Source organism: Mus musculus, chromosome 7 (assembly GCF_000001635.26).
Source record: "Mus musculus strain C57BL/6J chromosome 7, GRCm38.p6 C57BL/6J".
Taxonomy (NCBI): Eukaryota; Metazoa; Chordata; class Mammalia; order Rodentia; family Muridae; genus Mus; species Mus musculus.
Genome location: NC_000073.6, coordinates 43,113,960 through 43,131,716, shown reverse-complemented (window position 1 = coordinate 43,131,716; position 17,757 = coordinate 43,113,960). Strand labels below are relative to the sequence as shown.

Genomic DNA, 17,757 nt, shown 5'->3' with positions numbered 1-17,757 from the left:
CCTGGATGTTTTGAGTTAGGATATTTTTGCATTTTCCATTTTCTTTGATTGTTGTGCCAATGTTATCTATGGAATCTTCTGCACCTGAGATTCTCTCTTCCATCTCTTGTATTGTGTTGCTGATGCTGGCATCTATGGTTCCAGATTTCTTTCCTAGGGTTTCTATCTCCAGCGTTGCCTCACTTTGGGTTTTCTTTATTGTGTCTACTTCCCTTTTTAGGTCTAGTATGGTTTTGTTCATTTCCATCACCTGTTTGGATGTGTTTTCCTGTTTTTCTATAAGGACATCTATCTGTTTGGTTGTGTTTTCCTGTTTTACTTTAAGGACTTGTAACTCTTTAGCAGTGTTCTCCTGTATTTCTTTAAGTGAGTTATTAAATTCCTTCTTTATGTCCTCTACCATCATCATGAGATATGCTTTTAAATCCAGGTCTACCTTTTCAGGTGTGTTAGGGTGCCTTGGACTGGGCGAAGTGGGCGTTCTGGGTTCTGATGATGGTGAGTGGTCCTGGTTTCTGTTAGTAGGATTCTTACGTCTACCTTTTGTCATCTGGCAATCTCTGGAGTTAGTTGTTATAGTTGTCTTTGTTTAGAGATTGTTCCTCTGGTGATTTTGTTACCCTCTATCAGCAGACATGGGAGACTAGCTCTATCCTCTGAGTTTCAGTGGTCAGAGCAGTCTCTGCAGGCGAGCTCTCCTCTTTCAGGGAAGGTGCACAGTTATCTGGTGTTTGGACCTCCTCCTGGCTGAAGATGAAGGCCCAAAACAGGATCTTTCCCAGAAGCTGTGTTGCTTTGGCCAGGAAGGTGGCCGGGTGTCTGGAGCCGAAGATGGTGCCGCCTCAGAAGCTCTGTGGCTCTCGCCTATCCCAGAAACTGCTGGCCTCTCTATTCCACACCCTCACCCTTGCAGCCTGCTCTCCGCGGAGTCCTGGAGCCAAGGTGGCTCCCGCGGAGCCTGAGGCAGAAACCTCTCGGGCCGGGCTCTCACCAGGAAGGTGGCCGGTTGTCTGGAGCCGAAGATGGCGCCACCTCAGAAGCTCTCCCGTCAAAATTTCAAATTAATTCTTCATAGCGTTAGAAAGAGCAATTCTCAAATTCATCTGGAATAACCAAAAACCCAGGATAGCAAAAACTATTCTCAACAATAAAGGAACTTCTAGGGGAATCAGCATCCCAGATTTCAAGCTGTACTACAGAGCTATAGTGATAAAAACTGCATGGTACTGGTACAGTGAAAGACTGCTAGATCAATGGAATAGAATTGAAGACCCAGAAATGAACCCACACACCTACAGTCACTTGATTTTTGACAAAGGAGCTAAAACCATTCACTGATAAAAGGACAGCATTTCCAACAAATGGTGCTGGTTCCACTGGTGGTCAAGATGTGGAAGAATACAAGTTGATCCATTCTTATCTCCTTGTACAAAGCTCATGTCCAAGTGGATCAAGGACCGCCACATAAATCCAGATACAAGATCAAGTATTGACAAATGGGACCTCATAAAATTTCAAAGCTTCTGTAAGGCAAAGGACACTGTCAATATAACAAAATAGCAACCAAGAGATTGGGAAAAGATCTTTACCAATCTTACATTTGATAGAGGGGTAATATCCAATATAAACAAAGTTCTTAAGAAGATAGACTGAAAAAAAAAAAGGAGATAGAATGCAGAGTACCAAATAATCCTATTTTAAAAAATGAAGAATAGAGCTAAACAGAGAATTCTCAACTGAGGAAATTCAAAGGGCTCAGAAATGTTCAAATGCTTAGTCAGCAGGGAAATGCAAATAAAAATGACCTTGAGATTACACCTTACACCAGTCAGAATGGCTAAAATGAAAAACCTAGGGGGCTGTGGAGATGGCTCAGCAGTTGGGAGCACTGACTGCCCTTCCAGAGGTCCTGAGTTCAATTTCCAGCAAATACATGGTGGACCACAACCAACTGTAATGGGAAAAATACCCACAGTGTACTCAATAAAAATAATTTTACAAAAAAAAAAAAAGAGCAGGGTAGTGGTGGTGCACTTCTTTAATCCGACCATTTGGGAGACAGAGGCAGGCAGATTTCTGAGTTCTAGGCCAACCTGGTCTACAGAGTGAGTTCTAGGACAGCCAGGGTTACACAGAGAAGAACTGTCTAGAAAAACCAAATAACCAAAAAACCAAAAAAAGAAAAAAAAAACCAACCAACCAACCAAACAAACAAACAAAAAACAAAATAAAAACAACTCAGTTTACAGCATATGCTAGAGAGGATTTGGACAAAGAGGAACACTCTTCCTTTGATTTTTGGGATTGCAATCTGGTAAAACCACTCCGCAAATCAATCTCATGTATCCTCAGAAAATTGGGCATAGTATTACCTGAGGACCCAGCTATACCATATACCCAGAAGATGCTCCAACATGTAATAAGGATACATCCTTCACTATGTTCATAGCAGCCATATTTATAATAGCCAGACGCTGTAATAGCCAGACGCTGTAAGCATATTGCGTCCCGCTCGACCGGCAAGAAAGATGCAACAAACCAGAATCTTCCGCAGCAAAAGCTTTATTGCTTGCTTCTCAGGAAGACCCCAAACCGGGAAAATGGCGCTGCTTTTATAACCCGCAGCGTGACGTTTCAGCACCTGATATGGCGTGACAGCTCCTGGTTCGTTGCTTGCCCATCACCCCATTATTACACCCCGAGAATGGGAGTGACTAGGAGTGAATTCACTCTCGCACCTGCGTACAAGGCGTGTTTACTAGTTAGGCACAGCGGAGGCCCCCGCCATCTTATAATGGCGATTCCTCGCGGCACACACAGCTCTCCTCAGAGATTACTGGCGGCAAGCATGCGATTGCTTGCAGCACGTACTGGCTTTCCACATAAGCAACCCAGATGTCCCTCAACAGAGGGATAGATACATAGTATGTGGTATATTTACACAATGGAGTACTACTCAGTCATTAAAAACAATGCATTCATGAAATATTCAGGCAAATGGATGGAACTTGAGAATATCTTCCTGAGTGAGGTGACTCAGTCACAAAGGCACAAACATGATATGTACTCACTGATAAGTGGATATTAGCCAAAATGTACAGAATATCAAGATTCAATTCACAGACCAAATGAAGCCTAAGAAGAAGGAAGACCAAACTGTGGATGCTTAAGTGCTTTTTAGAAGGGTGAACAAAATACTCACAGGAGGAAACATGGAGACGAAATGAAAAGTTCAGCTCAGGAACTTTGGGCAGGTCATGAAATGCTTGCCTCTCTGGGAAAGAGAGGCTAATTAGCATTGTTCAGACCAAGGTGTGGGAACCCACCTGTGGGTGGAGACACATTTCACAGGATGGACTGTTGCCCACCCTCAGACAAGGGAACTCCTTGTCATCTCATTCCCTAAAGACCAATCAGTTTAAAGGGTGCACTCTTCTGCCAATCACATTGTGCCTAGTTGTTGATGCTCTATTTTGCCCCTGGAAACTGCATCAAAACTCTGAATGAGTGCCAGGTGTCACTGCCTCTCCTTCAGGTCTGGGACTACCCAAGAGCAATGGAAAAATAAATTTCTCTTGCTGTTTGCACTTGTTTCACTCAGGGGGGTCCCCGATTAGGATTCCCAGAGTCTTACAAAAGTGTGGAGCAGAGAACGAAGGAAAGGCCATACAGAAACTGCCCCACCTGGGGATCCATTCCATATACAGCCACCAAACCCAGATGCTATTGTGGATGCCTGGAAGTGCTTGCTGATAGAAGCCTCATATGGTTGTCTCCTAAGAGGCTCTTCCGTACTCTGACAAATACAGATGAGGAAGCTCCTAGGCAATCATTGGACTGAGCTCAGGGGTCCCTGATGGAGGAGATGGAGAAGGGACTGAAGGACCTGAGGGGGTTTGCAGTCCCATGGCCAGACCCCCAGAGCTCCTGGGGACAGGAATACCAAGTAAAGAATACACATGGTGCTGGCCACACGTGAGGCAGAAGATGGCCTTGTTGGACATCAGTGGGAGCAGAGGCCCTCAGGTCTATGGTGTTCAATGCCCCAGTGGAGGGGAACGCCAGGGCGGGAGGATGGGAGTACATGAATGGGGGAGCACCCTCACAGAGTCAGGGGGAGAGGGTAAACAGTAGGGGGATTCTGAAAGGGAGATGTGGAGAGGGGAAATAAAGAAAATATCCAAGAAAAAAAATAGTAAGAGCTGAGGAAAAAGGAAAAATACAGACCACTTATATTGTACAAATTATTTCTCAAGCTGGGTATTGTAGAGAATTTCTACAACCCCAGCAGTGAGGGCAAATAAGCAGAAAGATCATTGTGAGTTTGAGAAAGGGGCTACATAGTACCTACACACACACACACACACACACACACACACACACACACACACACACTATGGACAAGAAGAACAAACATAGACACCATGGATAAAAAGGAACACTGAAGAGCTGCAGGAACAGAATCCTCTCAGGTCCTTTCATGTGTTTGCCATCAGTGCCTAATGACCATTGTCAAAAATGAACACTGCCAAGCATGGAGCACAGGCTAGGAATTCCAGGACTTTGGGGCAAATTCATATCCATGAATTTGAGACCATGCTGGTCTACATAGATACTTCTTCTTTTTTTCTTTTTCACTTGAATGTCTCTATGCTATTTAATTTATTTTTTATTAGATATTTTCTTCATTTACATTTCAAATGCTATCCTGAAGGTCCCCTATAACCTCCCCCTGCCCTTCCCCCCCCCATTCCCACTTCTTGGCCCTGGCGTTCCCCTGTACTGGGGCATATAAAGTTGCAAGACCATGGGCCTCTCTTCCCAATGATCGCCGACTAGGCCATCCTCTGCTACATATGCAGCTAGAGACATGAGCTCTTGTGGTACTGGTTAGGTCATATTGTTGTTCCACTGATGGGGTTGCAGACCCTTTTAGATCCTTAGCCTAGAAACTTAGATACTCAAGATACAATTTACAAAACACAAGAAAAAAATCAAGAAAAAGGAAGGCCAATGCTGGATACTTCATTCCTCCTTAGAATAGGGAACAAAATACCCATGGAAGGACTTACAGAGACAAAGTTTGAAGCTGAGATCAAAGGATGGACCATCCAGAGACTGCCCCACTCAGGGATCCATACCATAATCAGCCCCCAAATGCAGACTCTATTTCATATGCCAGGAAGATTTTGCTAACATGACCCTGACATAGCTGTCTCTTGTGAGGCTATGCCAGTGCCTCGCAAATACAGAAGTGGATGCTCACAGTCATCTACTGGATGGAACACAGGGCCTCCAATGGAGGAGATAGAGAAAGTGCATAGATACTTCTATACTATAACCCATCTCAAATGGAATTGCATTTTTGAGTGAATATTGTTCTGGTATGTAAAACCAGGAGCAACCATTGAAATGTAATGTCAAATTTTATTTTATAACCAGGCCAAACTTGCAGTCTCCTTTGAACAAGAAGAGAGAAGCATTCCTGATTACAAGCTGTGGAGGCTGTTTACACTCAAACTCAAGGCTGAGGTACATAGTGAATGATTAAAAAAAATCAGAAATTGTTGCATTTTATGAACCAGTTCACACAACACACACTGAAACAATGGAAACAAACTATGATGTGTAAATCAGAAGATTATTGAGAAAAAAACAAATCAAATAAGATTGACTTTTAACTTCTAACAGGAGGAAAGAAAAACACTATAGGGAACAATATAGAATTAAACAAAATAGTTTTAACAGGAAAAGAAAGATAAAATGTCAGCAGGTCCATAACAAGTATAATTTCCTTTATTTGGGTTTCATTGAGAACCCCAGATTACCTTGATCCATTAAGTACACTATAATGTACGATACATATTGACTCTGTAATAGATAGCACTATATATTTAATCCTGTGCCTTAGGAGCATCATTCATACCAAGAGTCTCTTCTATAGGAAGAAGTCATTTGCTGTTGATCTGGGTAGAAGTTGTGCTCAGTGGGTAAGAGCACTGACAGTTCTACTGAAGTTTCTGAGTTCATATCCCAGCAACCATAAGGTGGCTCGCAACCATCTGTAATGGGATCTGACACCCTCTTCTGGTTCTGTCTGAAGATAGCTACAGTGTACTTAATTATAATAATAAATGAATCAAAAAAACCTTAAAAAAAAGAAAGTTTATATATTGGCTGGTGTAATTTCACAGTGGTTATGAGCACTGATTGCTCTTCCAAACGTACTGATTTCAAATCCCAGCAACCACATGGTGGCTCATAACCACCTGTAATGGGATCTGACACCCTCTTCTGGTGTGTATGGAGACAGCTACAGTGTACCTATATATAATAATAAATAAATCTTTAAAATTTTTACAAAAGAAAAAAAACCAGAAAATTGTCTTCTGCAACCAGCAAGGTGGAGCATAGGAGGCCTCAAAACCCGAGAATACCATGCCTGACCTCAAGCTGCACTACATTGCAATAGTGATTAAAAACATAAAACAAAAAAACAACTGCATTGCATTTGTACAGAAGTACACACTTTGATCAAGGGAATCAAAAAGAAACCCCAGAAATAAATGCACACACTCATGGACACTGGATTTTGACAAAGAAAACAAAACTGTATACTGGAAAAATTAAAGTATCTTCAAAGAATGGTGCTGGTATCACTGGATATCCACATATAGAAGAATGAAAATAGATCCATTTTTATAACTATGCACAAAATTCAAGTCCCGGTGGATCAAGGACCTCAACACAAAAATGGATATACATTAAATTTCATAGAATGTAAATTGGGAAATACCCTTGAACTTATTGGTACAGGAGACAGTTTCCTGAATAGAATACCAATGGTTCAGGCTCTAAGATCAACAATCCATGAATAAGGCCTCATGGAACTGCAAAGTTTCAGGAAGGAAAGGAAACTGTCAATGTAACAAAATGGCGCCCTACAGCCTGAGAAATGGTCTTTACCAACACAACATCTGACAGAGAGCTAATATCCAACATTTACCAAAAATTCAGTACGTTAGACACCAGCAGCACTATCCAATTACAAATGGGGTACAAAGCTAAACACAGAATTCTCAACAGAGGAATCTTAAATGACTGGGAAGCTCTTAAAGAAATGTTCAAATCCAATGGAGCTCTAACACTTTAGTGATCCCAGGATATTGGGAAGGCCAAAGGATTAATTTGGTCTGAGACTATGTGTCAATTTTTGTGTGTGCTGTTGATGGCAAAACCAGAGAAGTGGAGCTGCATAATCCCCATTTGACAAAGAAGACTTGAGTTCCAACACAGGACAGCTTTCCAAAGACCAGCCTCTGACTGGACAGAGTTGCTGAGTGTGATGGTTTGTATATTCTTGAACCAGAGAGTGGCACCTTTTGGAGGTGTGGCCTTGTTGGAATTGGTGTGACCTGGTTGGAGTAGGTGTGTCACTGTGGATGTAGGCATAAGATCCTCACCCTAGTTGCCTGGAAGTAAGTCTTCCCCTAGCAGCCTTTGGATGAAGACATAGAACTCTCAGCTCCTCCTGCACCATGCCTGCCTGGATGTTGCCATGTTCCCTCCTTGATGGTAATGGACTGAACCTCTGAATCTGTAAGCCAGCCCCAATTAAATGTTGTTTTTTATAAGACTTGCCTTGGTCATGATGTCTGTTCACAGCAGTGAAACCCTAACTAATACTCTGAGGAAGAGATGTCTGTGAGTGGCTAAATAAACTACTTGAAGTCAAAGTGAATCCATGTTGGTGGCCTTTGTACTGTTTCAGACAGCTTTGCAGCTTGCTCTCTCTGTGTTCTGCTTTCTCTGGATTTCTCCAGATAGCTCTCTCTATTTTCTGCTCAGGAAGGTTCTCTAGGCAGGTCTCTCTTGCTATTTTAAAAGATTCTCTGGACATCTCATCACTTGCAGATCATAAGCCCAGTCTTTTTTGTTTTTTAAATTGAATATTTTCTTTATTTACATGGTCTCCCCTCCAAAATCCCCATCCCTACTCCCCTACCACTGCCTCTATGAGGGTGCTCCTCCACCCATCTACCCACTTCTGCCTTTCATTCTCCTACACTGGGGAAAGCCCACTTTTAATTTATATATGGACCTAGAAATTTACTCAGGTTCCCATTTGATTATCCCATGAATTGGCATTTAGTGAGTTCAGCCCCTTAATTCTTAGGAGAGAGCAAGCATACATTTTCCTTTAATTTTGCAAAAGAAGTCAGAGATCAGCTGGCCTCTGTTAAGCACAGATGGTAAATTACCTGGGTGGGACCATGTCCTGAAATTACCATTTCTGCCACACCTGGGACTAACCTTGCTCTGTCCCTGTCCTGCCAGGAACTCAGGAATCTGTCTTTGTAAGCATAAACAAAAAACCCCAGCTGGGTGGGATCTCCTCTGATCTCCACTCCCTAAGTCTCTTCATCTCCTTCCTTATCCCTCTAACAATAGGCCCAGTTTGGCTGCTTATCTTCCTTTAGATTTGTGAATGCTCTCATATAGTTCAAATTGCACCCTTATGTTTTTTTGAGAAATTATATATTTTTGAACCCATGTTTTTAAAATTTTTTTTCGTAGCCTTAAGGTCTGTCCAGAAGGTCCTAGCATTCCCCATTTTGCTGAGACATTAGCCACTCCTTAGCCTTCCAGACTTGGACTCTCTCTGATTATTATGGAGTCATCAACATTTACTGGGAGCTAGCCTGGCATGGTGGCTCATGCCTTTAATCACAACACTTGGGACCGCAGAGCCTGGCAGATTTCTCAGTTCTAGGCCAGCCTGGTCTACAGTTTGAGTTCCACGACAGCCAGGGCTACACAGAGAAACCATGTCTCAAAAAACAAAACAAAAAACAAACAAACAAACAAACAAACAAACAAAGATTTGTGTTTGAGGACAAAGGAAATATTTCATATATTCTTACATTCCATGCAATGTTTAAAACCGTGTTCTTTTTGTGCCTTATTATGTCTAGATGTGGCTTATAGTCTAGATTCCCTTGAGTATCCATGTAGTCTCATCTATCAAATCTGTATTTCACCATAGATGAACTAGGAATAGGTGTGTGCACTAAAATGTCTGCTATGGAGGTTTTTTGGATCCAAGTTGAGAACTTTACAAATTTTTTGAAATCACTTTACACATGGGAGCTATGTTCACACCTGAAGTAATTTAGGATTCAGGTATTTTTTTCACACTGTGAAGACTCAAGAAATACTCAGTATATGCTAGCTAATACCAACATGAGTTCTCTAAAACAAAGATGAAAATATCCTTATTTACTGCTGCAAATTTTCAGAACTTACACAGGGCTCATTTGTAAGTAATTATTTGATTATCACTCTTAGTCTTTTCAGTACAGGGTAAAAGAGAGTCAGGCACTTTGGTTTAAACCCAGTGTCAAATAAAAACAAAACAAAAGGCCAGACCTTTAAGAATCTCTCTCTCTCTCTCTTCTCTCTCTCTCTCTCTCTCTCTCTCTCTCTCTCCCCGTTTCTCTGTTTTTCGAAGTTTATAATTTTATTATTCTGTTTCTCTTATAATTTTTATTGGATATTTATTTACATTTCAAATGATTTCCCCTTTCCTGGATTGATTTCTACCCTGCCCCTCTCCTAAGAAACTACATTTCACATTCCCCAACCTCTGCTTCAATGTTCCACCACCCACCCATCTACTTCCTTTCCCTGCCCTCAAATTCCCCTACATTGGGGCATTGAGCCTTCAGAGGACCAAGGGCCTCTCCTCCTTTAGACTTTTCTTTTATTTCTTCTTCTATTTTTTTTTTTTTTTTTTTGAGACAGACCACATATTTTGTCAGTGGCCTTTCATTTCTAATGTTGTATATGATGGGAGAACTTAATCTTGGCAACAAAGTTTTATCTCCATATCTTGAAACTTCTATTTGGGATGTTCATGCGAAATATCAAGTTTCACATCCTGTTTTATAACTACATTGTAAGACCCCCGCTGCCGGGCCTCCGCTCAAGTCCCAGGATGAGCTGGCCAACACCCCAACATCTTGAGAGAAAACCACACCTGATGCAAAGTGCAAGAGGTTTTATTATCAGCTAGCTGAGGATGAAGTTCCTCCACCACCATGCAGGGCAGGGGAGTTCAACCCTGAGCTGTGACAGTAGGGGGATTTTAACAGCTAGCTGAGGAGTTAGGAGGAGTTGGGAGGAGAGTTGGGAGGAGTTGGGAAGAGTTCTTCTCTTCTGGGTGTCCTTGGTGAAATTTACAAGGCAGGAGTGGGGAGTGAGTTCTTTCTGAATTTTTATCTCCGTGTCCTCGGCACAGGAAGGCAGGCATCTCTGGTTGTTCAGTATAGAAACAAAAAGGCTTTTTGCTGGCTATAGAGAACAAAGAGCTTCTTTCTGGCTGTGTTTTTAGAGATCAGGGAAAACAAGCTTGGGGAACAGCCAGGGGCTTTACCTTCCAGGGAGAAACGCTCTAAGTCGGGGTCTCACAACATATCCTAGGAAGGTTATTTTTTTCAAAGTTAAAACTTCCAGTTTATGTCTGTTTATTATGTTTATGATATTTAATAATAGCTTTGCCATATTTGGGGTATAACTCTCAACAAATGTTGCTACCTACATTTATCAGGTTTAATAAAAGCTTTGCCAGATTTGAGACATACCTGTCAGAAAAGATTGCTACATACATTGATTTAGAAAATAAATAAACTTAGAAATAATAAAACTGTTTACCTTTGCCACATAAAGCACATACTACAGCCTTCATTAAAGAAAGGCAATCATTTTAACTCTAATATCACTCATGTCTAAACTCATGAGATGAATCTGCATTTAAAAGCAATGCCCACCAAGTCTCAGAACTTGATTAAGGTTCTTGAAACCTCATATGGTGGTTGATGTAACATATCCTCTGATCTCTACGTATGTGGCACTGGTATGAAAGTCAATGAAAATAGATGAATATGATAAAAGTTTTGAACAGAGTTACTCTCTTTTTTTGGTTGTTGTTGTTGTTGTTTTGTTTATTTGTTTGATTCGAAACAGGATTTCTCTGTATAGCCCTGGCTGTCTTGGAACTCACTTTGTAGACCAGGATGGCCTCAAACTCAGAAATCCGCCTTCCTCTGCATCCCAAGGGCTGGGATTAAAGGCGTGCACTACAACTGCTCGGCTTCCCCCTTACTCTCTTGTCCTATAGTTCAAGATATAGAACTCACAACTAGATATCTGGCACTATGTCTGTCCACTTGCCACTAGGCTTCCCACCATTATGCTAATGGACTCTCTGAAAGTAAAAGCCAGAGCACAATTAAAGATCACATCTACAACATGTTTTCCTACAAGTTCACTTACAAAAGTGTTTGTGTGGGTGTGTGTTTAATTTGAATTTGAAATCATTCTTTCTTCACAAATTGATGGATAGAGGTATTGTCAAATTAGTTGCTATCAGCAGGACTGAAAGGGCATGACGATGGGCTGGAGTGATGGCCCAGTGTCTAACAGCACTGGGTGCTGTGTCAGTGGACTCAAGTTTGAGTCTCAGTACCTACAGGACTAGTAATTATGTGTAACATTGTTTTCTGTTGAACGTTGATTTGGTCAGGCTTTTGATACAAGTAAATAAAGAGAATGGAATGAGAATGAATATTTGTACCAATAAAGTGAGGTTGGTCTTAGGAGGAATGTGAATCCATATGTTTTATGGCTTTGAAAATTTTCCTTAGAGGATACTGGAGGTGTTTGGAAAACTGGATGATAATTACCATTGAGTGATGAGAGATTAAGGGGCTGTTCTTTGTCAAAACGTGGCTGCATTGTTTGGGATCTTTTTTGTCTGTCTGTCGGTCTGTCTGTGTATCTGTTTGCTTGCCTTTCTCCATCTCACTGTCTGACTGTCTGTCTGACTGTCTATCTGTCTCTCTGTGTATGTGTGTGTATTTGTGCATGTTTGCATTGGCAAGTGTGCATATGCATGTAGGTGTTCATGATGGACTCAAACTAATCACAAGTGTTTGCCCTGCAGCTACTGTGCCATACAGTTTAAACTTCCTGATGTAAGGGTTGGGAATCAAGTCTTGTTCTCTGAAAGAGCAATAATTGCGTTTGCAACAAGATAGATAAACTCCCAGCCTACCTAACTAAAGGGCACAGAGACAGTATCCAAATCAACAAAATCAGAAGTGAAAAGGGAGACATATCAACAGAAATGGAGGTAATTAAAAAAATCAGCAAATCCTACTACAGAAGCCTATATGCAACAAAAGAGGAAAATCTAGATAAAACGATTTTTCTAGACAGATAACATGTATCAAATTAAGAAGAAATCCGGTATACTATCTAAACTGAACCATAACTATTAAGAATATAGAAGCAGTAATTAAAAACCTCCCAACCAAAAAAAAAAAAAAAAAAAGTGCAGGGCCAAATGGATTTATGGACAATTCTACCAGACCTTCAACAAAAGCTAATACCAATATTCCTCAAATTATTTTACACAATAGAAATAGACAGAATACTACCTAATTCATCTCATGAAGCTGCAATTACTCTGCTAGCTAAAGAACATAAAGATCCAACAAGGAAATAGATCATTGACCAATTTTGCTTATGAATACAGATGCAAAAATACAAGGATGGCGTTGGTGGCTCACTCTTTAATCCCAGCACTTGGGAGGCAGAGGCAGCTGGATTTCTGAGTTTGAGGACAGCCTGGTCTACAAAGTGAGTTTCAGAACAGCCAGGGCTATACAGAAAAACCTTGCTTGTCTCAAAAAAAAAAAAAAAAAAAAAAAAAGAAAGAAAAAAGAAAAAGAAAAAAAAATCTATCAAACAACAACAAAAACAAAAACCAACAAAATAAAAGCACCCAACAACAATTAAAAACAACAAAATGAAATAAAAACCCAAAGAAGAAAGATAGAAAGAACCTCGGAGGTTTTCAGTGAACTTCCTACAAAGAATTAAATAGTCACTGTAGTTCAGTCTTCCTATTCCAAGATCCTGAAATTCCCCAGTTTAAACTGTGACATTAATAAGATGTTACTTAAAGGCAATCAATGTTTAATGTTATAATGAACGAACAGAATCATTAGCAAAGTAAATGCTTTTCATAAATAGACAACATAGTGTAGGGGAGATGGCTCAGTGCTTAATATCTCTTGCTGGTCTTAGATATAGGACTCAATTGCCAGTACTTACATTGGAAGCTTAGAACTATTCATGACTCCAAGTTCAGGAGTACTGAGGGCATCTTTGGACTGTAGTGAGGACCAAGCACACAGAGGTGCATATGCATTCATAGTCATTCAAACATTTCAAAACAAAGACAACATGTAGGAAGGATCAGGCAGTATTAATGTCACAAATTGGTTCCATCCTGGGAATTAGAATAATACTCTCAGGCAAATTTTACTGTTCAAAATGTAAGTGAAGCACAAAAAAACAATACATGCTTGTCATGTGCAAAAAAAAATCCATTCCAGGCCCAGAAACAATAAAGCCAGGCATCTTGACCCATATAGAGTCCCAGCTGAGAAGAGCAGATAGGTAGATCTCTAAATGTAGGTCCATTCTAGTCTACATAACTACTTCCAGGACATGCAGGGTTTCACAGAGAAACCCTGTCTTCAAAAAGAAAAACAACAAAACTAAAATTATAAAAACATTACAATAGCAAAATCAGGTAGGACTGAATGGGAATTGCTTCTCCACTATCATATTTGATTTATGGATAGAGTCTATATGATGACAGCAAGAGAAAGAAGCTGACTGACCACTTTTAACCACAAACCTGTAGACAGAAAGAACAGGAAATGGGTCTATGAACACTCCAATCCTATCCTCAAGGAGGACTTTAATCTAGAAACTTTCCTCTTACACAAGCTTCAAAGACTTCCCTGCAAACAGTTATTAAGGACAAATGATGTGCAAAGGCATCATCACAGATAGGAAGATTTTACATTCAATTGACTGCATTCTGACTCTGGTCACTGTAAGTTCATGGTCATCGCAGGATGAACATATTTATAGTCTAACTTTACTGGTTCCCATATTCTGCAACAACATGTACCCTATTCAAATGTCCAAACTCTCAGTTGACAGTCAAGGCAGTCTCTTCACTAATACATCTTGTAAAATCAGCAAATAATCTGTACCTTTCCAGCATACAGTGGCATAGACTACATATTCCCATTCCAAAAGACAGGAATTATAAAGTTAGAGAAGATTAAACCAAAGCAAGACAGAACCCCAGCAGGACAAACACCCAATCCTGTAGCTGTGTCTCAGACTCATGCAGCTTCAGGTTCAAAGGACTTAGATGGCCCTGCTCCTTCAACTTCTCATAAATCTTCCTCTTTGGTTACTTCCACTCCCTACACACAGCTGTCCACGCAGATGTCTCATCACTCAGATGGATCAGCATCTTTTGGTCTCAAAATGCAACTCAGGCTTCAACCTCACATTTTCATGCAGGAAAGTCTTACAGGCTCCTCAGTGCAGCTCTGATTCTATCAAACACAGATGGCTGGAATAAGTGAGCAGCTAAAACCACACACTAAGAATTCATGACATTATCTTTTTCATCTTTCCTAATTCCAGAACCAGTACCAGATAAGTGATCATGCCCAGTTTGGCTTCCAAGTTGTGATGATGGACCCTGCAGCGCTTGGACCACAATTCCAACACTTTTTGCATAGATGCTTCCTGGAACTCTGAATCACTTTGTCTACTCATTACATTACTCCAAGTGTTAGCAGCATACATTTGGGAACCATCATCGGCTTTCAATGGAGAGCAAAGGCTTGCTCTTTAATGGTGATACCATGCTTAAAACTCCTGTCTGTGTCAGCACTTGACTACCGGGCAAACTCCCTAGTGCTGTTTTTCTCCATGAACCTCAGCCTTTGTTTTTACTTTTCCCCAGCAGTTGCTTTTATTCCACTCAAATTGTGGATTAGCCACTTTTTATGTTTTAGATTTATTCATTTATTATATGTAAGTACACTGCATCTGTATTTAGACACTCCAGAAGAGGGAGTCAGATCTTGGTAGGGATGGTTGTGAGCCACCATGTGGTTGCTGGGATTTGAACTCAGGACCTTCAGAAGAGCAGCCGGTGCTCATAACTTCTGAGCACGGGGTTTATAATTCCCACAAAATAACTCATAGAGGCGTCTATACTGTCATATTTCTGGCTCTCCACTTACTGCTGCTCTCTCTTCCACACTGAGAGAATCCATGCTCTTCGGAAATGAAGGTGATCAGAAAGGTAAGCTCTGTCTGGCTTTGTAGACCCTCGGGCCCAAAGTAGGTTTCAGGAAGTCCCAGTCCTACCGATTTGCACACAAGGTCATGTTAAACAGTAATTTAATGTCTACTTCCTGTCACATGGATTTTGTCACAATATGTGGAATCTGACATGTCCACCTTCACAATACCATGCACACCTGGAAAACCTCTGCATCTTCAAAACTCCTATTATGACCAATAGTTGAGTTTCCTTGAATCACATCTTTGCAGTTGGTGGTCATGAAAAGTTCAAAGGATTGTAATCAAATATTACTGAAGGATGATCTCTATCACCTTCTCTCTACCAGTTTCTTAACTATTGGGAAAAGTTATCACACAAAACAGAATGTGGAATGCAATGGTCAGAACTTCTAGGAACTAGACCTTCAGGTTTACACTGGCCTTCCCACTGCATCCCAAAACCAATACTTCTGTGTGTACCATGGACAGAGATATTATAAGCACCACACCCTTCCATTGCCAGGGCTACTCCTCTCTAGCGAATACATACTCAGTGAGGCTCAAGGGCCAAGAGCCTTTGCGCAGGTTACCATATGTATTAACAAAACCACAATCTAGCTCTCAGTACATGTCACTCTTTAGCTAATTGGACCTGCTCTTCCTGGTCTGGTGACAGTGGCTCCCAGCCTGAACATGGCATGGTTTCTGGACTCCCTCATAGCTCCCTACAGCTATTTTAGAGAAGAATCCTGGAATGAACCTGTAAGGCCCCACCCACTAGTACTACTAATTTCTTCGCTTACCCAGAGTCCTTCATTGGCTAATACAACCAAACCAGTTCTCAGGAAAGTAGCAGCTCCTCCATTAAGGGATCAAAGATTAAAAGGCTCAGACAGTGAGGCCTTTCTAGCTCTGTCCTTCTACCCTCTGGCCAGACAGATCCCTAGACTGGGAAAATGTATTTTAGTCAAACTTTGGAGTCACCAGAGTACTTCCTGTTCTCCTTGCAAGGCACAGGGTCCTCTTTGTGAACATTACATGACACAATCAGTGTACAGTGCAGTCATCTCTACTTCATAGAATCTAAGTCCTGCACCCAAACTTCAGTCAAATTCACACTGTAACAATGATTACAGCAAAAACTGGCAGCTGGGTGTGGTGGTGCTCGCCTTTAATCCCAGCACTTGAGAGTAAGAGTGGCAGAGAGGCAGAGAGGCAGAGAGGCAGAGAGGCAGAGAGGCAGAGAGGCAGAGAGGCAGAGAGGCAGAGAGGCAGAGAGGCAGAGAGGCAGAGAGGCAGAGAGGCAGAGCCAGGCAGAACTCTCTGAGTTCAAGGCGAGCCTGGTAGATGGAACAAGTCCTAGGACCACAAGCTCATCACTCAGAAAAACCAGTTTTGAAAAACAGACAACCAAAAAACATAGTCAGTATGGCCATGGTACCAAAAGCAATGTACAAAGTCAATGCAATTCCCCTCAAAATTCAAACACAATTTTCTACACACATTGAAGTTGCATGTCTCAGGCTGGAGAGATAGCTCAGCATTTAAAATTACTGACTGTTCTTCCAGAGGTCCTGAGTTCAAATCCCATGAACCACATAATTGTTTACAACCATCTGTAATGAGATCTGAAGCCCTTTTCTGGTGTGCCTGAAGACAGCTAGAGCGTACTTATATATAACAAATAACTAAATCTCAAAAAAAAAAAATAGAAAGTGGAAATCTCTACCTCATATGGAAGAACAAACACTCCCAGGATAGCCCAAAAAATCCTGAACCATAAAAGAACTTCTGGAGGCATCACAATTCGTGATCTCAAGCTGTACTACATAGCAATAGTGAAAAAAACCAAATAGTATTAGTACAGACAGGCAGATCAGTGGAATCGAATACCCAGAAATGAACTCATATACCTATGGACACTTCTTAGGCAAAAAAGCCAAAACCATAGAATAGAAAAAGAAAGCACGGTGAACAAATGTTCTGGTCTAACTGGCAGTGTGTATAGAAGAATCACCCTGCACAGGATGGATCAAGCACCTCACATAAAACCAGCTACACTGAATCTAATAGCAGACAAAGCAGGAAATACCCTTGAACGCATTGGTACAGGACACAGAATTTCCTGAATACAACATCAATACTCGCTCCAGTTGTTCAATCGCCTGCCCCTTCCCATTGGAAGCAGCTGCCATATACTCACCATGTCGCGAGGTCTGAGCTCGCCTGAATTCCCCTCACAGCACCCAGCAGTAGCACACAGAGCAGGACACAGAAACCACACCACACTCCTGGGATATAGCTTGCAACCAGCAGCATAGCAGTGGGAAGCACCCGCCTCCACTTCTGACTGGCAGGTCAGACTGGAGGCAGTGATTGGCCAGCGAGTCTCCAGTGACATAAGCAACTCCCTTAACGTTAGTGTGTGGTGAAGGGACTCAGTTTAATGATTCCACGTTGCTTTTCCAGGGCCGACCGTTTTCCAGATGAGTAGGGTGAGAGTGCACTGATGGGATAAAGCAAAGG

General features: G+C 41.4%; 1 protein-coding gene across 1 annotated transcript in view; it reads right to left on the bottom strand.

Moving 5' to 3' along the window:
- Zfp936 (zinc finger protein 936) overlaps positions 1-17,551 on the bottom strand; it is a 77,944-nt gene extending 60,393 nt beyond the window's left edge. The window contains exon 1 of the mRNA XM_030242903.1: positions 17,435-17,551. Coding sequence (XP_030098763.1) covers positions 17,435-17,437 — 3 coding nt within the window. The 5' untranslated portion in view covers positions 17,438-17,551. The remainder of the gene's footprint in view (positions 1-17,434) is intronic.
- Between the last annotated feature and the right edge of the window lie 206 nt (positions 17,552-17,757).